At 47.5% G+C, this 22,457-nt stretch overlaps 1 protein-coding gene across 8 annotated transcripts in view; it reads right to left on the bottom strand.

Annotated features, from left to right (window-relative positions):
* SRGAP2 (SLIT-ROBO Rho GTPase activating protein 2) overlaps nucleotides 1-22,457 on the bottom strand; it is a 230,964-nt gene that overhangs the window by 208,297 nt on the left and 210 nt on the right. For all 8 annotated transcript variants that reach the window (XM_004756459.3, XM_004756461.3, XM_004756460.3 and 5 more), the window contains exon 2: nucleotides 20,133-20,745. In XM_004756459.3, coding sequence (XP_004756516.1) covers nucleotides 20,133-20,199 — 67 coding nt within the window. In that variant the 5' untranslated portion in view covers nucleotides 20,200-20,745. The remainder of the gene's footprint in view (nucleotides 1-20,132; nucleotides 20,746-22,457) is intronic.

Raw genomic sequence — 22,457 nt, 5'->3', positions numbered from 1 at the left:
GCTGCCTTCGGCTCAGGTTATGATCTCAGGGTCCTGGGATCGAGGCCCGCATCAGGCTCTCTGCTCGGCGGGGAGCCTGCTTCCCTCCCTCTCTCTCTGCCTGCCTCTCTGTCTACTTGTGATCTCTCTCTGTCAAATAAATAAATAAAATCTTTAAAAAAAAATAAATAAATAAAATAAAATAAAAAGAAACAAAGGCTTCAAGATCCTAGGCCTCCGTCCCCGAAGAAGCCCACCATACCCTTCCATAAAAAGCAACCTCTTCTCTTCTCTAAACTCTCCAAACAGACTATTCAACAGCCTTCCTTCATACTTTCGTCCTGTTGTTTGGCAAACACCGGGTCTCTGCCTGATGTTGACCCTGCTTCTCAACCTCTTCCTGAGGACAGGACCAAACCTGAGTTGGTCCCTGTGGACAAAACTACAGTAGTTGCCTTCGAGATCAACGATTTGAAGGAAAACTGGTTTTAAGCGGATTAATGAACTCCAAGCTTCCAGGTTCTCACACTTGGTATGTCTTTTTCTAAAACACCCCAATAAGATAAGGGGTGGGGAAAATGGCTCCCTGGGTTAATTGAGAAGGAATGTCATCTTTCAGAAGAAAAAAGGGGGGCACCTAGGTGGCTCAGTCACTTGAGCATCCAACTCTGATCTCAGCTCAGGTCTTGATCTCAGGCTCCTGATTTCAAGCCCCACATTGGGCTCCACAGTGGGCATAGAGTGGGCACATTTCTTCTTAAATAAAGAAGAAGAATATTTTTTTATTTCTTAAAAAATAAAGAAAAAGAAAAAAAAAAGGCCCTGACAGGTACTGGCAGACACATGCCACTCTTTTGTGCAACATTTTTGCAAACAGATTTGATTTTCTTTACTCAAATTTATCCAATTTTGGAGCTTGCAATACCAAAACAGATCTATAAGGTTGGAGCTTGCAATACCAAAACAGATCTATAAGGTCCTCCAATGGTCCATTCTCAGCAGTGAAATAAATTTTGTTTAACATTAGGTCAAGACACTGAGATTGCTGTAAATAAGAATGACTCACGGTCATGATTAAGATGCTTTCAAACAATCAACCACAGTATGTCACGATCACCTGTAATGCCCAGCACTGCGTTAAACACCAATGAGGGGTACCAAAGAAGTATAAAATAGAATCCTTATCATCCACACCTAACAATCTAGAGATAGCCCTCAATTAATTTACCAACAGAATTTGTTACATTATAAGAGTATTTGTAATTTCAAACACACTTCACCAGTTTCAGTTCTCAGGTGGGTACAGAACCGACTTAGCCCACAATGTAACTGAAATAGTGAGTGTGTGCCAGTGAAACCTGATCTAGAAAACTGGCCTAGCACCAGAAATTTCTAATGTGCGAACAGTACTTTGTCAGTTACCGAGTTTCTCATATACATAAACGTCACCATGATACTATGGATGGGTGGTGTTTCGTAGAACAATGGTAATGTCTCCAGTGGCTGAGGAAACTGAGGCACAGGCCTAGAAACTGCTTCAAAGTCACAAGGCTCCAGTGACAAATCCTGTTCTCTACCCACTGGCACCAAACTGAATGAGAAATAGGTGTGGAGTGTTTTGTTTGCTTTGTTGTTTAAGACCGGTATCTGAGAAAGAAGAAATTTCATTTGAGAAAGGTGAGGAGGTAAAGGGAAACTTCTGGTGATTCAAAAGGAGGCTCAGAGGCACTGTAGAAGCTCTAGACCATGACAGCCCTGGGGCTTTTATTGTTTTCATTTCACTGCCAACCTCACAGAGGGCCTGTTCCCCCTTTCAGGCTGTCTTCACGTTTTCAAGTTCACCTGCCAGTGATTGGTGTGGGTTTAGTTACCTACGAAGGGGAATACGCCATCCAGAAGGATCTGAGAACAGTCTCTTGATAGCTAGGTAAGCCCTGGAAAAGAGGAGGGTGAGGAAGATGATGGACATGCATATGAGCAAGACCGCCTGATGGAGAATGAGCAGAGCTGCCAGCCTAGGCAGAGAGGCAGAGGGGGCTGGGGGCTGAGGGAGGGCACAGTTCCAGTAGAGTCCATGCGTTAGAGCGTTCGGTCAGCCCTCACCACTGCACCATCAGGCCAAGGCAGCCGAAGCAGGAGGCGGGGGCAGGCAGGACCCAGCTATGCAGGAATACGGTCTCCCCCACTCAGTGATGGTCGATGGTTGAGAAGACATCTGCAACGTTATCAGAGGACCACACAAATAATCACACGTCTGTGACTTCCGCAAAAATCCCTCTAACTGAATAAAAGTGCAAAGAGTCTCATCCCTCCATCCGACAACCCAGTAAACACTAAGTGCCAAGCACCACACTAGATGCCAGAAAAACAAAGGTACGCGGGGATGGTCCCAGGCTTCAAGGAGCTCACAGCTGAGCAGGCAAGAAAGATGTGTACAAATAAATAAATGCGCAACAGCCGACTGGTATGAATTTCTTTAGTTCAGTACCGACCACAGCCCTGGCACAGTAGGCTTCCAGCATAAACAGAGCCCAGTGGATTCCCCCAACACGCTCTATTTGGCAGACTAGCTATTTATCGTTTACCCATCCGTGTACAGAGCCTCACACCAACACGGAGGCCAAATCTATGTTATTAATCACATATTTGCTGGCTAAGTCACTTTCCTGATGTCTACCCTGCCCAAGTCGCTGTTTTGCTTCCAAGAGGGAAGAATGTGTGTGCATAAATCTCGCCCAGATTGTGTAAGAGCAACCTGAACTTGGGGTGGTGCTAGAAGGGTTCACCATAGATAGCATGTCCTTTCAAGTGTGGCCCAGAGAGCAGCAGGTGATTCACTCTAACAAACACGCTTGAGTCAATGTTATGTAGGTTAGTACCATGAAAACAAAGTCCGAGAGACTGTCCACCTCCTGTCGCAGCAACTACAATCTTGGTTTATATGTGTTTGGGCTGTGTCATTTACAAAGCATTTATGAAATGGTTATCTCATTTAATCAACACAGCAACCCTCAGTTCTAAGTATTATATGGTCGTCTTTTATTCGAAGAAGCTGAGGCCAGAAGAGGTTAGGGAATTATGTAGGGCTACGCAATTAATGGCACGGGTCAGAGCTGGGTCTGGTACTCAAGCCTTCCGATCTCCAGTTGGGTGTTTCATTCTACCAAATTGGGACTTAAAATTCCCAAGCCAACTGTCGGTCATGTCTGTTACTTAGAAAGAAAAGATAAAAAAGAGGACAGTAATTCCTCCAGTCTCGCTAGCCCCCACACACTGGATGACAGTAAATCACAGGCCATTCTGTTCAGAATAGAAATAACACTAAAAATTCAAAGCCTTCGGAGGTGATGATGGGATACATTCAGTGCTACTGCCAATATCTAAAATATATTTGCCTATAAATAGCTTTAGCTTGATCCCCTCTCCAAACAAATGCCACATCACAATCTCCAATGAAACTCTACCCAGGAGCTATCTCACCATCCCAAAGCTATTCAAATTAAGGCGATTAGCCACTCCACACCTCGAAACGAAACAGCACCTGCACCACCCAGTCATGTTTTGCTGAACTCGGCCTCTCCCACACTCCCTGGGATGCTTTTAAAATAACTTATTCATTAGCCAGCTCTCTGTCAACCATGGGAGTTAGAGGGGGCGGAGGGGGTGGGGGGGGGCTTCAATCCACTTTCCTGTATTTCTCAGAGCAGGAGAGATGCTCATCAGCAGAGCAGAGAGGCTCAGAACTCAAATTTTTGCTTTCCTTGTTTCGCCAGGGCTCATCCCCTACAGGGTGTGAGGAAAGAAAATGCTATTAATTCTCAAACACAAACAGTGAGTCCCCTTGAAGGAGGGGGGGACATTTCTCAAACTGAAATGTAAAAAAGCTGCAAACGAGGTCAGGTATTTGGCATGTACACTGAGGTGCCATTTATCTCCCAGTTTCTCTGCAGTGTTCCCAATTTAGAAGAAAGGAAAATGACAGATTTAATGAAGGGTGGGGGGGAAGGGCTGGCACTGTCACTTACCTGATAAAATTCCTCCTTGAATGGAACTGTCACCTTAAACTCAGGAGTCGAAAATAACCCTCACTCTCTTGCCAAGCACAGCATCTTCTCCTGACTTCTCCATGACTATTTCTGCCATAGCCACCAGCCTTCTCCCCCCCGGGGCCTGGAGCTTGGAACCTCAGGCCCGCCTGACTCCCAGCTCACCCGTGGCTCCCACGCCCATCTCTGCAGCTCAGCTCCCCGTCTTAGTAGTACCTCTGGACTCCAGTGTGGTCAAGCACGGACCGCGGGTAAAGGAACAAGCTGACTTTGGAGCCACAAAGACCTGGGCCCGAGTGCCCTTGATCAAAGGCCTGAGACCAGGGCCGAGACACCAGTCCCCTTGGATCAAATTGTCTAGTTCAGTTGACGGAGATTTGTGTTTCCCTCACTGGTGGCTCTACGAACTGGCCACCTTTAGTAACACCCTTGCAGCACCCCCCGCAGGGCGCCGGCACAGATGAGCGTCCACTGCGTGGCCAGGAGCAGGCCTCCCTTGCCCGCCTCGACCAACTAGGCAGTCTCTCTGAAGCACCGCCGCATCCCACCAGGCCTCCATCAGACTGCCCCCCGCTGCGGGCCTCAGCGCAGAGCCAGACTCGGGCTGACCTTTAAGATCATCCAGAACCATCCAGCCCCATCCTCCTCCTCTGTCTCAGCCTCCTCTGCTCCAACCAGAGTCCGTCTGCTCACTCACTCAGCAAACATTTCCCGGGCGCCGACCACAAGCAAACATGGCACCAGATGCCGGGAAAGGGCTGTGAGGGGCTGTCCACCCTCAAGAGCTCACAAGCGTCCCTTTGGTAGGGAGCGTGTTTCCGGGGAAAGGGGCTTGAGGTGGGTTGGAGGACGGATAAAACCATCCTTGTATTCGGGTGTAGGAGGTGATATGGGACTGGTCAGCACGGCGGGGGCTGTGGGAACACCACCGGGGAGGCGCACACACTGCCTCTGTTCTTCCCTCCTACTCTGGAGTCGGCCAAAGCCAACTCCATCAGTCAAGGTCTTATTCACAAGGGCCCACACCTCTCCATCTCGGAATTCCTCAAGTTCTTATCAACATTACTCATTTGCAGTCATCCACTGGCTGACATCATCTCTTGTGTTGCTGTCGGTTCATTTTTTTTTAATACTTTTCGTATACGCTGACTTTTTTCTCCACCAGTTTATATGGCTGGAGAGGATAAAGACTAGACTCCAGACATCCTTAAATCTCTCACGGAACCTACACAGTAATTATTTGTGGCACAGGTGATATATCTGGAAATAAGGACAATCGCAAAATCTGTATTCTTTTAACAGTGCCAAACACCTGCTCTCCTCCTCACTGCGAGGTCCTGGCTTCCACAGAGGTATCGCCGTGTCCAGCCCAAGATGACAGAGAAGACCCCTGAGCATCTCCAAAAATTTTTTAAACATAATTTGCTAAAATTGTCGTTTTAAGCCTTAGGAAATTTTTTGCACTTGAAAGTTCTCATCCCAGGTGGCACAGTGTTAATACCTCTACTGCTCGATGGAGGGTTCGTCTCGCCCATAAATGCGTGCAAACTTGACATTCATACTAATGTGACATTACAAATTAATGGGGAAAGAGATGGACCCTTTCAATAAGTGAAACTAGAAATGGCTAGCCATACGGAATATAAAATAAAGTTAGGTCCCTACCTCACCATTCACAAAAATAAATTCCTCATTTAAATCAAGACAGATATGTGAGAAGCAAAACGTAAAAACCTTTAGAAGAAATACAGGCGGATATTCTTATAATTTCAAGACAGAAAAGGCTGTATGTGTTAAAAAAAAAAAGTTCAAACAATTAAAAAAAAAAAAAAAAGCCAGATAGATGTGAGTATCTTGCAACCAAACTTCTTATACATCAGAGAATCCAGTAAAAAGTGAAAAGATAAGCCAGCTCTGGGAGAGGTGTAAGTAACCCTTCTGTGTATACCAATAAAGGAAGGGTAACCAGGATACATAAGAAATACATATAAAGCCATAAGAAAAAGAAAAAGAACCTAAAAGAGCCATCTCTAGATTGTGGTTCAAGAACTACTCTGGGGAAGGTTCCAGCCCATCTTCTCCCAGAATGTAAAGAACAGAAACACAGTGACGTGGCATCTTATCCCACTTCTATATGTTTATATTACTTGTTATCAAGTTTATAAACTTGTTATCATATTACTATCTCAATTTATCTAACCACCACCCTGGGATGTAGGCAGAACATATAGTATAACATTTTATTGACAAGGAAATTGAGACTCAAGAAGGCAAATGATAAATTCAGGGACTGATATTCAGCACTTCCTAGTGAGAAGCAAAAACCTAAATTTTCTACCTTCTAATCCATAATCTTTCCATTAAAAAACACACGAAACTGCCTCCACTTTAAAAGGAAAATACGTGTTCACACAAAATTCTATACATGAATGTTCATAGCAGCTTTATTCATAATAACTCCAAACTGGAAATAACCCATCTGTCCTTCAATCGGTCAATGGTTAACAAACCCATGTCCATCCCTATCATGCGATTCTAGCCAATAATAAAAAGGAAGGAATTAGTGATACCCCAACAACTTAGATGAATCCCCAGAGAATAACCCTGAGTGAGAAAAAGTCAATCCTAAAAGGCTACATACTATATGATTCCATATATGATATTCTGGAAATGACAAGGCTATAGTCATGAGAACAGACTGACAGCTCCTGGAGTTAAGGACTAAGGATTAAGGGAGGTGGGATGAGGGGATAATGGGGCGGGAGACAGGATTACAAAAGATCAACATGAGGGATCCCAGCAGTAATGAGGCTGTTCAGTATTTTGACTGTATCAGCGTCAATGTCCTGGTGTACTATGGTGTTGAAAGACTTTAACCATGGGGGGAAACTAAGTAAAGGGTATTGCAATCTATTGTTTCTTCCAACTGCATAGGGATGTGTAATTATCCCAAAATAAAATATTTCAAAAAAATACCCAAAATCTGTCAAAGGCCTAACATCACCCTGTCCTGCTGTCACACCATTCAGAGGTTAAATGACATAAAGTATGGAAAGGCACTTCGTAGACCACCAAGCTCAAGGTTAATACTAGGTACAATCACCATCTTCCACCCCAACCACTGCTCACTGTCAGACCGTTCTCTCGTCACCGGGCTTTCATAGCCCTCTACCGCAGTCCTTCATTGTACTGGTGCAATCTGCCCATCCCTGTTAATACTCTGGAGCTTCCTGAAAGCCAAAACCTTGTTCTGTATCTCTCTGTGCCCACAACCTAGCACAGAACCGCAGAGTAGGTGCCAGATAATGGGTGCTGGTGGGAACGAGTTCCTGATTTCCGTGTTTAATACAAAGTATCCCCACACTGGTAGACGTGAGGAGAGGAGGGAACTGGAAAGAACACCCCAGAAGCCTAAGCCAACGCCTGGAGAGTTTCATCAGTGGCCTCTTCCTTCCCCAAACCCAAGAACCCAAAGGAAGCAAAGGTCCGTACAGAGGGTGTGGCGGCAGCAGCAAAAACACAAGTTCAATTCATCAGGCCTTCCTTTTTATCCTGTTTCAAGCTCTGCAAATGAAGGAACAGACCACTTATACTTTGGGTCACTGGAATAAGATGGGAAGGTAGACTGCGGTGTACTCTTCTGGAAAAGATTTTTTAAAAGTTAGCTGACAGCTCTCTTCCTATGATTAGACTGAAGACTTGCCCAGGGTGTGCAGAAGAATGTACTACACGATCTATCGAGATCTCTCGGAGACCTCACACTCTCTGCCAGGGCAAACATATTTGATTTGTGGGATGGGGAGGGGGTGCCCACACCCTGAAAACGATGCTAGCTCCTTACGCCTCTTCTGAATAGTTTTTGAGCAAAAAAAGAAAGAGAGAAAGAAAGAAAGAAAGAAAGAGAAAATAAAAGAAAGAAAAAGAAACACACAAGTGAGTGCTCTGCTGCTTCTAATGTTATCGGATAATTTTTCAAATTCTTACTCAATTACATATCACGCTCTTATCTGGAAACTCCAAGGCTAGATAGGCCTGCTTTCACATCGTGTCCACTGAGCCTACCGAACCCAAGTATCCCTCCCAAGGAATTCCAGCTCTCATAAACATGACATCGTTTTACATTAAGTTGTGTGTGTGTGCATGTGTGACAGAAAGAGAGAAAGTGTGTGTGTGTGCATGTGTGTGTGTGTTTGTGTACACGCCTGCACCCATGAGAGCCTGGTCTTCTAGGAGCAGTGAGGAGGAGGTGTGGGGCCATATCAGGTTAAAAACTTGGGAGAGTTCTGTTTCTACCTAGATAATGATTAACTCTTCTTGCTGCTAAACACAGAAGAGCTGGCATTTCTGGACTAGCAGTCCTGCTCCCCCGTCAAAAGAGCAAATAAGAGCTCACACACACACCCACATCTGACTCTTGAAAAGAGGTAAGTGGTACGAATCAGTTTCAGGCTTTGGCAGGGGGAATGCTACTGAAGTTTTTAAGGAATATTACATGTGTTTAAATTGTGTCGTTAACCACCTTAAAATATCCAGATCGAGAACCTCATGAATCAAGGCAACAGACACCATCTACCCAAAATGCTTCCATGTTTGGTTGAAAATTGCTGACAGCAAAGAGTTGAGATAAGTTACATCACCACAAATCACGGAATAAATGAGAGAGATCAAGAGATACAGCACAACTGACTCCAACAGCGACTAACACACAAAGCCTATTAATGTCATTTAAAGATAAAACTTTAAGCCAGGAGTATGAGAGATGAGCAGAAAGAATCTATGGGATCTATTCTCTGGTTTCTATCCGTCCCTCGGGACAATAATCAACACGGAAACGCTACCCAGCAACTCTCTTTATAATAACCAGTTTTTGGTCCCAGGCCCTAAAAATGATGAAGCAAAGAACTAGTGACCCATCTTTCTACCTTCCCACTGAGATGGGAATACCAAAGGTGGAAGGGCTTGTCCAACATTATGCAGCCAGTCCTCCATTATCCTACAACCTTCCCTGCCTCCCTGCGAATGATCTTCTTTAAGTGCCGTAATGATAAAAATATGAGCTGTCATTATTATTAATAGTACTCATTTACAAACAACAGACTGTTTCTTAGCCTATTCATTAGGTGAAAAGAAAACAAACATCAAAGCGAAAACATTTCAAGTCCACGTTAAAGCGTACCTCATCACAATCCCCACAAAAACCCCTTGGTGGACAAAGGGTCTAACCCGGGAAGAGGGGTACAAGTGGCAAGAGGCCATCCTACATCCTCAGAAAGCCTGGGGCCCCGGGCCCCACGGCCCAGATGTCTACGTTAACCCTATCCCAGTTCCACATCCACACGGCCTCCCCTTAGTTTGTCCCAGCCCAGATGTCAGGGATTTAAAAGCCTCCCATTTCCCTATTTCTTAAATCATAACTAAAGACAATAACCCACACTTCCTTTTTCCTTCTGCCCCATATACGTGCAGCAGCCAGGCAGACGCTGCAAAGCTCTAGAACCAGGGAAAGCAAACTTCAGAGATCATAGCGGGTTTTGTTCTTACGAGTGTGCCGGCTTAATAGGGGCAAATCTTCAATATCTTAAGTAAGCAAGAATAAGAATAAGCATGAAAGTTGGGAGGGCATTAGCAATATTCTGATTCAAGCCCTAATTTCCTAGATGAGAAAACCAAGGCGGGGGGTGGGGGGCAAGTCGGTGTGTCCCGGAAAGACATTTAGAACACGGCCTGAACTCCATTTTGCATCATGATCCTAGGAAATGAGAACTATGGACTAGAACAGGGTCAAGTCACCTTGGGTTCGTTCTCCATCTCTCGTTCACCAGCTGTGTGCTTTGGAGTAACTTGGGCAGCCTCCCCATGCCTCATCTGTGAAATGGGGATCATAAAAGCAGCTACCTCATAGGGCTGTTGGGAGATTCATGAGTTAATGTGCTAAAGCATTTAGAGCTTAAACATAAGGAACGCTCAGTAAATGTTAGCCACAATCATCGTCGTCAGTTGTTAACTAGGGCCAAGAATGACCGTCCCCACTTCATAGATGAGGACACGACGGGGTTGGAGGTGAGTTACCCCCAAATCACAGTGGTAAATGGCAAAGCCAAACTAAAACCCAACTTTCTGCCTCCAAATGGCACTCCTTCCCTTGGAACCATTCTCCCTGCACAGAATCCTATGTAGTTCAATTTGTGATGACCAAAAGGGAGGGTTGCTCCAAAATAGGTACCCCATCTGGAGGCCTCCCCAAAGAGCAGCCTACTCATCCGACAAGATCTGACCCGATACTCTCCACCCCAATCAATCAATCAATCAATCAAAACACAGGAGAGAGACTACTGGAAAACGGAGATCCCTAAAGGAGCCCAACTCTCTCCCAAGGAGAAACAGTTGCCAACCCTTTAGAAGCAGAATGTATTTCTTAAAAGCTCATGGCATGTCAAGTCATGGCCAGCTCATGCTCTTGGATCCCTTTGTTTTCTGTGCCTCGACTTCCTGTGGAGCCCTGGCCACCCGGACGCCCATGGCTGGTGAGGTCATCCTCTCCAGGGAGAGCACTCAGACCCTGCCTGCCAAGCTATGATTTGAGATGCAGGATCTGGGATCAGAGAGCAGGATCTGGGATAAGGTCCCAACTTTCATCATGCCTCTCGGGTCACCTGCCCGCTGATTAGCGCATTTTCAGAAGAAAAGGTTATTTTAAAAGACTGCCTTCTCCCTAACAGATGGCATCCTAAAATACCCACAGAAATGGAGAAGGCGCACTCCCCAGCTGTTTTGCCTTCCTCACGAATATAAATTTCAAGTTCAGAACCATTCATTCATAATGTATAAATAAGGTCAAGGCTACTGAATACCCAATGACTTGAAGTCAGGGGAGGGAGGTCTCCCTGCTTCTCCCTTTGGACCTTTCCTCCCTGTTTTCCATAGATTAGACAGATGCTTTCAAAGAGCCAATAGCTCTCTCCAAACCCACGCTTCAAAAAAGTAACGCAACAGTCCCCTTGTGGAATCAACTCTGTTTTACAATGGACCTCAACTTTCTCAACCTTGGACCTCAAATATCTGTTTAAAATAACAAATGAATCCTGGACAAATGTAGAATTTGTTTTGCTTCAATTACAGAAAACCCTACCTTTGTTTGACGCTCTGCAATTTAAGAGTTAATATTTTTCCCAGTTTCTGAGGCAAGAAATATGACTGACAAAATCTGATCAACTCAATAGAGCTTTAGGGCAGTGATTTTTAAAGAGGGTAGAGGCGATGTAAATCAAGAAAAACACCACCACCCCACACTGGGGAGCCTTCACAGGCTATACACTGTGTACTTGCCCTTCCATAATGACAATCTTCACCATGTTCTGATCCACTCTGAATTTCAAACAACAGTAACATAAGGAAAAGGCTTTTTACTGGAATAGGGGGAGAAAGGCAGAAGCACGGCTGGGTCACATCCCTCCTCGACTCAAAAAACGTCTGGTTCTATTTACAAGCATTTTTTTGGGCTTCTTTGTGCCAGAAGCTGGACACATGGCAGTGAATAAGATAGGTCTATTCCCAAGGTGCTCAGTGAGTTGTAAATAAAAAGATGTAAACAAAGAGATTACAATGTAATAGAATGAATACAGTAATGGAAGCTCCAGGACACTGCTGAGGAAGTGCTCAGGGTGCGCTGATTAACCCTGTGCAGAAAGCAAGGGGGAGATGCAGAGGAATCCCGCCAGGCAGCCTGCGCACAGGATCTCCATGCAGTGAGAAGGGACAAGTTGGGAAGACTTTCTGGAGGTGGTGGCATCTGGGCTGGCTTTTAAAGGACGACTGAGCTTTCCAGGTTCAAGGGAAAGGATCCATTCCAAAGACGGGAGACAACATGGATAAAGCAAGAAGCACAGAATAATGTAATATGGGAAGGAAACTGGAGACAATTCCGCTTTGTGATGGTATAAAACGTAAGCAGGGTCAGAGCCAAGTGATGGGTATAAATAGTCTTCTATGCTATGATCTTAGCATAATAGTGTGTGTGTGTGTGTGTGTGTGTGTGTGTGTGTGTGTGTGTGTTTTAAGTCACCTTGGTGGTATTGTATAAGATAGACTGCCAAGATCAAATTAAGAAACTATTTTTTAAAAATCAAAAAAAAGGGGGCACCTGGGTGGCTCAGGGGTTAAATAAAGCCTCTGTCTTCTGCTCAGGTCGTGATCCCAGGGTCCTGGGCTCCAGGCCCGCATCAGGCTCTCTGCTCAGCAGGGAGCCTGCTTCCTCCCTTTCTCTCTGCCTGCCTCTCTGCCTACTTGTGATCTCTCTCTGTCAAATAAATAAATAAAATCTTAAAAAAAATAAAAATAAAAATAGATCATTTGTACTAGTTCAGGTCATGTACTTACGCATTCATCATTCTATCTGATAATGTTCACCAAGAGCCACCACTTAGGGCTCTTGTTCTAGACACGCTCCTACCTGAAGGGTCCCCTATAATAAGAGCTATGTATTTAGCATTTACAATTTGCCATATACTTGACACACATTCACAATCAGCCAGCCAGGTAGGTCTGGCTATTTCCACGTCCCAGAAGAGCACGCTTGGAGGAAAAGCTGCGTAACATGAACAAGGCCACAGGGGAAGGAGGTGACGGTGACAAGGTTCCCCCTGAGGGCCTATCCCAAAAAGCCTGGGTTCTTTGCGTGGCACTACACAACTTCCAAACATTCCCCCCAAAGTCGAGATGAGGGAAGGCTGAAAGACACATATTTGAACTTCAGGCGGTATGAGTTGAGTGCCATAGCGTTGTGTGAGTCATCCCAGAGAGAAGGGTCCTCTCTAGTCAGGGCAACGGAGGAAGGCACCCAGCAGGGTGAGATTTCAGTAGGTGAAGATGTGGAACTGGGTGGGGAGAGAGGAGCACCCCAGGAACAGCACTCGAACTCAGACTCTGGGAACAGCCCAGGTCCTAATTCCTGTCCCATCACTCACCAGCAGCAGCCCCTGGGCGAGTCACTGATTTGCCTGCGCCTCAATTTATTCATCAGCGAAATGGGATAAGAGCAGTGTATTCCTCCCATGGTTAGTGTGAGGGTTAGGAACAATCTGTGTCAAGTATTTAGCACAAGTACATGGTAAGGCCCCGAACAAGCAGAACAGTAGCTAATAGTAGATGTGTTCAAGTAGGGCAAAGAGTGCCAATAGGCCTCCAGTCCTCTCTTACAGTGAAGTGAGAAAGATGGTTGATGATAAAAGTGAGACTCAGACTGAGGACCAACTTCATGTTTACCTGGCAGGTTGGTCTCTTCTCAGCAGGGAATCAGTCATGACAGGAAATAAGTCATATTCAGGGCATTCTGAGATCTCCCAGGGGAGCCCCCAGCCCCACCCCTTGGCATCTGGCTCACTTGTGACCCTTTCAGAAGTGCGAGGCCCTAGGGACTGGTTCAAGCAAGGTCTTTAGGAAAAACAGATCCTGTCACTCGTCAACGCCTAACGTGTCCAAGATTTTTTTTTCTTTTCCCTCTCCCTCTACCCTGTACCTTCCCCCCACAAACACACACTACAGGCTGAGGCACGATTACTAATCCAACTTCTCTGGGAGGCTGTTTATCTTTATTCACTAAGGCAATAAATAAATAAATTTCCAGGAACCTGGATTGCTTGGATCACTATTTATTTAAATAGTTTTTAAATCTGGTAATACCTGGCTTTTACTGATTTATTTTTAAGCTAATGTCATTTCTATAATATGGTTATTATATCACTCATTTAATAATATATCATAATGAAGACATTCTTGGTGATGACGGTTCTGCTCACTTATCTTGATCGCGATGATTTCATGGGTGTATAACATATGTCAAAGCTTATCTAATGTACACCTTAAACATGTGTGGGTTATTACATGTCAATTAAACCTCAATAAAGCTGTTAAAAAAATACAATAAAAATTTAATAATCCATGTAATTATTAAAAGGTATAAAATTGTTATCCACATACGAGGTTCATATCATGAACATAAATATACATTCATAACATGAAAATATGAACATGTATATTTAAATCTTAACTCTAAAAAGATTTATCAGGACACAAGATTATAGGGAAATGCATATACAGGTTTATAAAACTTGGGTAGAGGGTAAATAGAAATACATCGTACTGTTCATAGCAGCAGTACTTGTAATAGCTAAAAGGTAGACATCACCCAAGTGTCCATAGAAAGACAAATGGGTAAACAAAATGTGGCACACACATACAACAGCCTTAAAAAGGAAGTAAAATTCTGACAAATGCTACCACATGGAGGAGCCCTGAAGACTTACGCTGAGTAAAATAAGCCAATTACAAAAGGACAAATACAGCCTGATTCCACTTACATGTGGGACCTAGATACAGGGTGGAGGACGAGCGGGGACTATTTGGATGGGGACAGAGTTCAACTAGGCAAGATGCAGAGTTCTGGAGACAACGGTAGCGCTGGTTTGCACAACGGGCATGTTCTTACGGCCCCATCTGTCCACTAAAGCATGGCTAAGAGAGTACATTTTAAATTTCCCACCATGAAAGAGAAGAAAGTTCCTACACATTATTGTAAAATCAGTAAAGGTGTTATTTTGTAATTCTTAAAAAGGTGTTTTTTTGTTTTTTTTTTTTTAAAGATTTTATTTATTCATTTGACAGACAGAGATCACAAGTAGGCAGAGAGGCAAGTAGGGAGGTGAGGGAAGCAGGCTCCCCACTGAGCAGAGATCCCGACTTGGGGCTCGATTCCAGGACCCTGAGATCATGACCCGAGACAAAGGCAGAGGCTTTAATCCACTGAGCCACCCGGGGGCCCCCTTAAAAAGGTTTTTTGAGTGTTCCCCTTGCTATCTTTTTTTTTTTTTTTTAAGATTTTATTTATTTATTTGATAGGCAGAGATCACAAGTAGGCAGAGAGGCAAGCAGAGAGAGGAGGGAGTAGGCTCCCCACTGAGAAGAGAGCCTGATGCGGGGCTCTATCCCAGGAGCCTGCGATCATGACCCGATCCGAGCGAAGGCAAAGGCTTTAACCCACTGAGCCACCCAGGCACCCCACCCCTTGCTATTTCAATCAAACAACTTCTGAGGTAACTTTCTGAGATTCCCTCCAAGGCCAGGTCTGAAAGCTGACACCAAGTTAAAACTGTTTACTTGCATTTTATTACCAGTAGAGATCTACACATTGACTTCTTTTTTCCTGCCACATGACCTAATACTTTCCTAACAAAGCCCTCGGAGGCCTAGGGTGGCAGGTAGGCACAATTCCCGTACAGAAAATGTCTCTTCTGGAAGAAGGGCTCTACAGGTACCCGGGGCAGCCCGTGTTTATCGGGAGGGAAAAAATGGGAGCATGTGAGTCAGGAGCGGGGCACCTGCTGATTTAAGAGGGTGTGGACCCTACGGATCAGGGCCGGGTCCCACTGTGTAAACCTCATAGCAGAGAAATGATTGGGCCTCGTCCTGGCTTTCGACCTGGACGGTTCATGACCTTGTGGTCATAACCACCAGTTGGGCTTCTCCGAAGGCATTTCTGTTCCTGAGCCCTAAGAGGAGGCCTGAAATTGCAAAAAAGCTCGTCGCAGACACTCTCCTGACGCTGCTGCTTCGCACAGCACACGGCATCCCCAGCTCCTCGCCCACCACCTTCCTCCCGGTCTTCCCAGAGCCTCCTTTCCTTCCAGGAGCTCGGCTGACAGCAGAGTCCTATTTTCCCTGAGCAAGGGAAGAGAAACCTTCCATCATCTCGCAGGAAGATGATAGCATCTGCTTGGGGATTCCAAGGAGATGTTTTACTGCAGCTTTTCACAAACTGATTATATTTAAAGCTCCCTTGGGGAGTGGGGGCTGGGAGGAAAGAGGCTTCGGAGAAGACCTTTGTTGGCACGAGTGAAGAAGCGCTCCGGCCTCCCAGGGGAACGAGCTTGTTTAAATACCAGCAATCCACATTCCCAAGTGTGCGTGTGCACACACAATGTGTGCGGAGTTTGAGTTTGAAATTTCATCTCCTGCTCGGAAAGGGTCCTAAAAGGGTTAAATTGTTCCAGGCGGAGGCCTGAGGCTTTTCTATCAAAATGCTCCAGATGGAAATTACAGAATTTCACTTCTCAGCTCTGGGCTGTGCACATATTGCCCTTCTAAGACATTTAAAAAAAAAAAAAAAAAAGGACAAGCCCCCCAATGTTCTCAAGAAAGAAAATTTGCTCAGCACACAGTGTCACTCTGTTTCAGAGGATTCCTCCTGGAACATGTGCACTAACTGTCAATCTCAAGCTTTCTGGGCCACTAGAAAAACTCAAGGTATGGGAAGGTAAAGGAGAGGGGTCCTGAATAAGGTCGACAGCGAGCCGGGAGACCCCGCAGGGATGGGAAACCGCCGCCAATAACCAGGCCTTGCGCTCTACCACCTTGTGCTGCTCCCGTCTTGAAAGAAGCCAACAGGCTCCAGGCCAAAAGGCCTCCGGTTATGACCGTGAACCTGACCAGGGTTGTCGAGAATTTCCACACATTCATATGTATGAAAGAGTTTCATTAATTGGAAAGCGCGATGTAAAAGCATTAAGAATATTATTGCTTTCGAGTCAGACATTGAGAGGCATGAACTTTCAAAGGAATCTGAACACCCACAAACCAGAAACAATGATGGTTTTGAAGAAGGCGGCTACAGGGCAGGCTGACTAAGGAGGCACGCCCCTCATAAACGCTGGCTGGGGGAGGGTTGGGGCTGCAGCCTCAGAAGCCCTTCGGGGCACATGCAAGCAGGTGGTTGAAAGGGAGGCAAAAGCCACAGGTAGACGAGGTCCCACAGAGTCCATTTCGAGTTCACTGGATTCAAACCGTTTCTGACCAAAAAAGGCAAAACCCAGGAGGGTCAGAGAATACAAGGCAACGGCGGCCAACAATTAGTCTACCTGTTCACAAAGGGAAACTGAGGTCTACAGGGTTTAAGATACCTTTCACCACGACTGGAGGAACCTAAACTAGAACTCAAGTTTCATTCCCAGACTTGTGTCCCCCCATGGAACCGCTGGCACTTTGGGGGTGAACGGGCAGTGTGGCCTTCCGGTTAGCCCAGTGCAGCAGGAAGCGAGGCCCACTAACAGGGGAGTAGCCCGCGCTACTAGTGAGCACACACCACGCTCAAGGCTTTTCTTACACGATCCCACGGACTCCTAACACCTGCCATAGGAAATGCACGGGATTTTGCTTATTTTCCGGAGAGGAAACTAAGGCTCAGACAAGTCACAGAACTTGCCCAAAGAGCAACTGAACCAAGATTTGAAACCTCGGTCCCTTGGACTCAAAAACCAGTGCTCTCAGCCACCAGACCAAAAGAGCAATTTTCTTTTTTATCTTGGCATCTGGGAGAGAAGACGAGCAGCAGTACCACTCCTGTGTAACACAGAAAAACCTGAAAGTCAGAATTCTGACCGACGGCTTCTACCTAGTGGGAGAGCAGAGCCAACCTAGAACCCGGGTCCTTTGTCTCCGATTTCGATGCTCTTCCACGAAGAACTTGGGTTCTAGAATGTTAGCTCCGTAAGGGAGGGGGTCTTTGTCTTGTTCACTGCTCTATGTCCAGTCCCTGGAACACACAGAAGGCACTAAATAAAGAGCTGACGAATAGAGCAATGGAGTCAAGCTGGCAGTGTTTAGCTGTGTGACCTTGGGAAGATTTCTCACCCTCTCTAAGCCTGTTTCTTCATGCAGTGAAAGAGGGTAAAATAGTATCTACCTTCCCGGTTGATGTGGCAATTAAACAAGACAACTTATATATTAAAGCACTTCAGACAGGCTCGAACATCATGGGCATCCAAAATGTAACCCATTACTATTATCACTACTACTATTATTCATTGACAGATTTGGGCTTCTTAAGGATTTCTTGTTTCCTGTTCTGGTCAGATGATGTTTCATTGTACATAGGAATAGAATAAAGCACAGAATGGGAAGTCGGTCACCTCCTTCTCATTTCAACTACCACCACCTAGCTGTGTGACCTTGGACAAGCCTCTCAATTTCTCTGTACTCTCCTCCGCTATCAAATGAGGGACTAAATCATTTAAATCAGTTTTTTATCAGGCACCTTCTGTGGGTAAGACATCATGCTCGGTCACCTATAAAATTCTATGATCCTGAAGAGTGTCAATGGAAAATATCAGAGCAAAGCAAAACAGCCTCCTGCTTGCGGCAAGGTTGAAGAGAAACCCCAAATAGCCAAATGCATTACATCATCTCAATGAGCAATGTTTGTAAATACACAACTGTTCAATTTTGAGACACTCGTGAGAAATCTTTCACCAATAGGAATCAGCAGACAAGGTTCTATTAACACCTATCAGCCCTGAACCTTCTGAAAAATAAATGTGTAAAATCACTTTGCACCTTAGTCAAATAGCGTGCTTCTCGAGAGAAATCTGGGAAAGTCAAAGTTATTAACGCTCCCTATGGCAACAGTTAAGAATAGGATATGTAAAAAAAAAAAAATAGAGTGACATATCTGGTTAAAATGGCAAGGGGGACTCCAGGAGCAGAATACAGTCATCTGGATAGGACACAGAGGCCAGTGGCCTATTGTTTACAAAAACAGGCCCAGATTATGAACAGTGACAAGAGGCCAAGACCTCAATTATAACTCACAACCACACCTTTCCCAATCCCTGTTCAACTGAAGCCATCAATCAATCAACTCCCCCATCTCTGTAATAAACCCACCAATATCTGCAGCCAAGTGGATAGAAGGCCCCTCAGGGCACCTCCAGCAATGACCAAGCTGAAGACATTAAAAAGACCCTACAGGCAAAATGGGGACTTCAAACTACATTCCAACCTTCCAAGAGATAAGGCAGCTGCCCATTTCAAGCTCTACACTATCCCCACCCCGGGCAATCATTAGAAGGGAGACATGGCCCTTCCCAAGTCCTCTATGATAGGAAAAGGTCTCCTTGCATTGGTGCAGGGAAAGAAGGAGGGGCCCCTCCCTCTGTACTCTGAAACAAAGGAAAACCCAGAGCTCCAACCATGTGGTGTAACATTCAAGGCCACCCACCTCTCCCACTCCCCAGCTGAAGTCTCAATGGGCTGGAGCACATGGCTCTTCCCAGTAGCTGGCCAGGAAGGGACAGTGCCTTGCACAAACACATCCTGGGGCTCTGTAACAGGCGGGAACCCCTCCTGTGGGATTGACTGGTTAAAAAAAGGTTGTCTGGGAAGGGGCTCGGATTCATGCACCAAGTCAGGTAGTCAACTAAACCTGCAGACAGCACAGCTGGTTTCTCTGGGTCCACTTTCTGCTTTACCCTTCGCATTTTTGCAGAGAGAAGTGGTCCTTTAACAAGCACGCATTCTGGAGCAGAGGGTGACAACCCAGAAGGGTTAAACAATTATGTCTTCCCATTCTCCAGAATCAGCACCACCCAGCAACCCTAACATGCCAACTCCATTCATGTTTAGGTGAGGGCGGAGACAGGGTGTGAAATGACCTTATTCTTTCTGTCCTCTCATCTCGGACAGAATGCAAGGCAACCGGAGACCTGGCGGGTACAAGGAGCACCCAAGGTGGCTGGAGACTTTCTGCAACCGATGCCACAGCAAATGTCACCTTTTGATATAGTGCATCAGGAAAAAAAAAAAAAAACAACCGTGCCTCTCCTGGGTCTCCCCAAATGGTACACCTTCTCAAGGTTGCCTTTCTCTACCTGCACTCCTCTTCAACCTCAGAAATAAATTCCCAAACACCTGTCAGATTCCAGTTTTCCTTCAAGGAAACCTGACCCAGAGACCCAGAGGCAAACTGCTGCCTTTCTCTCTCCAAGAACCTCTCGCCCCTCCCCCCACCCGATATAGACTTGGGGGATAGGGCTGCCAAAATCAGGGCCAGCCCTCCAGGAGCAAACCTAAAGCCCACTCTAAAAATTCCTTTCCAGAGCCTGTGGCCCCTGGCACAGTCCATCCCTCGGAGGCTCAAACCCACTTATGAAACCACCTCTGGGCTCAGCCTGTCCCCACCTGCTCCACCCAAAGAAATGAACAGCCTGCAAATCAGGATGGAAATGCAAGCCTCAATGGCCCACAGAACATATGCATTATGCTATTTTTCAAAGCCCTTACCTTTGACCTGAGTATCGTACTCTGCTATGATCTCCTTATCCTTTTTGAATTTGGCCGGAGACGTCATGTTTTCCTTCTTTCTTCCAAATTCAAATTGTGAACTGATAGATCCACGGGAAAAATCCAACCACCGAGATCAATACCTCCAAGACCGCTTCTCCCAAGGGCAGAAGGGGCCCCCCGCGGTGGTCTCCAGCGCTCCGGGGAGCGCGGGTTGCGGGCTGGGCAGAAGGCTACGGCGGGCACATGCAGACGGTGGACGCTGGGGCCGGGCGCGGCAGCTGCGGCTGGTTCCTGTGCTAGAGCCGGAGCCGCAGCCTCAGCATTAGCCGGGAGAACTGCAGCGCCCGGAGGCTGGCCTGGGGTCTGACATCAACGACAGAGGCAGGGAGTGGAAGTCCTTCCGTACAACATGGTGTGGGGGGTGCGGGGGTGTGGACGCGCCCAGCTGTGTCCCCGGGAGGGAGTGGGTGCGTAACAGGGTGCCGGGGAGGGCTGGGCGTGCTTCGCGGTTTTTTTGTTGCACAGGCTCGAAGATGCTGCAAATCAAATCCCAAACGGGAGCCGCAGCAGCGCAGACTGGATCGGAAGTCGTTTGCTCCGGTTCACTTGCCTGTAAATGCAAGGAAAAGTGGAGGGGGCGATCAGCCCCAGTGTAGATCCTAATCGCGGCGGGGGTGGGGTAGGGGACGTCGTTCCAAGCCCGGCCAGGGCCCATTCATCTCCGCCAAACACCGCCCGGCCCACAAAGCCCGGCGCGGCGAGGTGCGGAGGAAGGAAGCTCCCTCCGGATTTTGTTTTAAGGCTGGAAGAAAACACTTTGGAGCAGCCGCCTGCGCGGGCTTCGGGTGGGGACTGCGGCGGGAACGCGGGTCTCCGGGCGGGGACTGCGGCACCTCGGCGGCCTCCGAGCGCCGCCAGCACTGGGCAGCTGCCAGCCGAAGGCAGCACTCTCGGCAGTGGCTCCGACGCGGCCCCTGACCCCCGGCTGGGGCAACTCCCTGGACCTCAAAAGGGATCAAAGCCAGGGAGGGACAAGCCACCCGGGCACAACTTTTCTTCCCCTCTCGCCCCTCCTCCCAGTTGTTTTGTTTTTGGTTACTAGCTTCTCTTGGCAGCAAAATGTTTGCGGGGGTGGGGGGGAGACCTGCAGGAAAAAGCCTGCTCGGCACGGGGCACATCCAGGAAAACAATGTGGTCGACAGAAGCAGGAAACGGGTTAGAGGCTAGGGTCGGAGTCGGGAAAACCCGGGGGCGGGGGACGGAAGGCAGCCACCGCCTCCCCCAAGCCGGGGACCAGAGTGACTCTTAAATACCACCCCAGATATTTTTTTGTCACCCATGCCCACGGTATCTCGATACCGCACCCAGACCCAGGCTGGGGGAGGAGAGGTCGGGAGGGTCGCAGTCCCGACTCCTCGCACCGGGAGGTGCCGGAGGAAATCCCGCCCCGGCCCAGGCCCGGGAGGCGGGAGGGAAGCAGCCGGAGCGCAGAGTCGGGCGTCTCGCTCCCCACCATGCCGCCGCGACTACCCTCCCTCCCTGGTCGCCCCTTACCCTCTCCTTGTCAGGAGGCCGCTGGGGGGTGAGGGGGGCGGGCTCCCGCCGGTGTCTCCCACTTCCCGCGCCGGGAGGAAGAGGGAGCCCAGGCGGCGTGGTGGTTCAGGCGGGCAGGAAGCGGGGAGGGGGGTGTGAGGTGGGGTCCAGAGGCTGCACGGGAGCCGGGGATAACTGGAGCCTCCGCACGGGCTTGGGAGGTGGAGAGAGAGGGCACAGGGAAGATTACCTAGGGAGGGAGTGGGGGTGAGGAGACTGCCGCGGGCCACGATGTTACATGGTGCGTAAGGATGTTAGCAACTTGGGGGACCCGCTATGAGTCTAGGAACGGGGGTGCATAAAAGGAGCCATTCCAGGCGGGCCGGGGACCGGGACAGGGCAAGAGCCCCGGAAGCAGGGCGGAACAACTATCCTGGGTCCTGGGCTGTAACCCGGCTGTCTACCAGGGCTTGGAGACAGAGGAAGGCGGTAGCCGATGGTAACGGGTGATGCCAGCGACGGTTACCCAAAAGTGGACCAAGGGTGCCCGTGTGAAGAGGACTTGGGGAGGGGGCTGGGCGAGGGCTTCGCGGCGGCAGAGTCCCAGGGCAGAGTCCCAGGCTGTGCGGTGAACGGCAGAGAGAGATGCAGTCTTGAGAAGTATTATGGGCTGTACTGGAAGCTTTGGAGAGGGTCGGGGGGGAGGGGGTCTGAAGGATTCCGGGCGGCACTGCTAGGCGATGCCGCAAGCAGCATCCGCGCCCTCTCCTTCCCGCCCCTGCCGGAGTT

This window comes from Mustela putorius, unplaced genomic scaffold, assembly GCF_011764305.1.
Source record: "Mustela putorius furo isolate JIRA1106 unplaced genomic scaffold, ASM1176430v1.1 tig00000508_pilon_pilon_pilon, whole genome shotgun sequence".
Taxonomy (NCBI): domain Eukaryota; kingdom Metazoa; phylum Chordata; class Mammalia; order Carnivora; family Mustelidae; genus Mustela; species Mustela putorius.
Note: the sequence above shows the minus strand (reverse complement) of the source record. Positions and strands in the feature narration are given on the sequence as shown.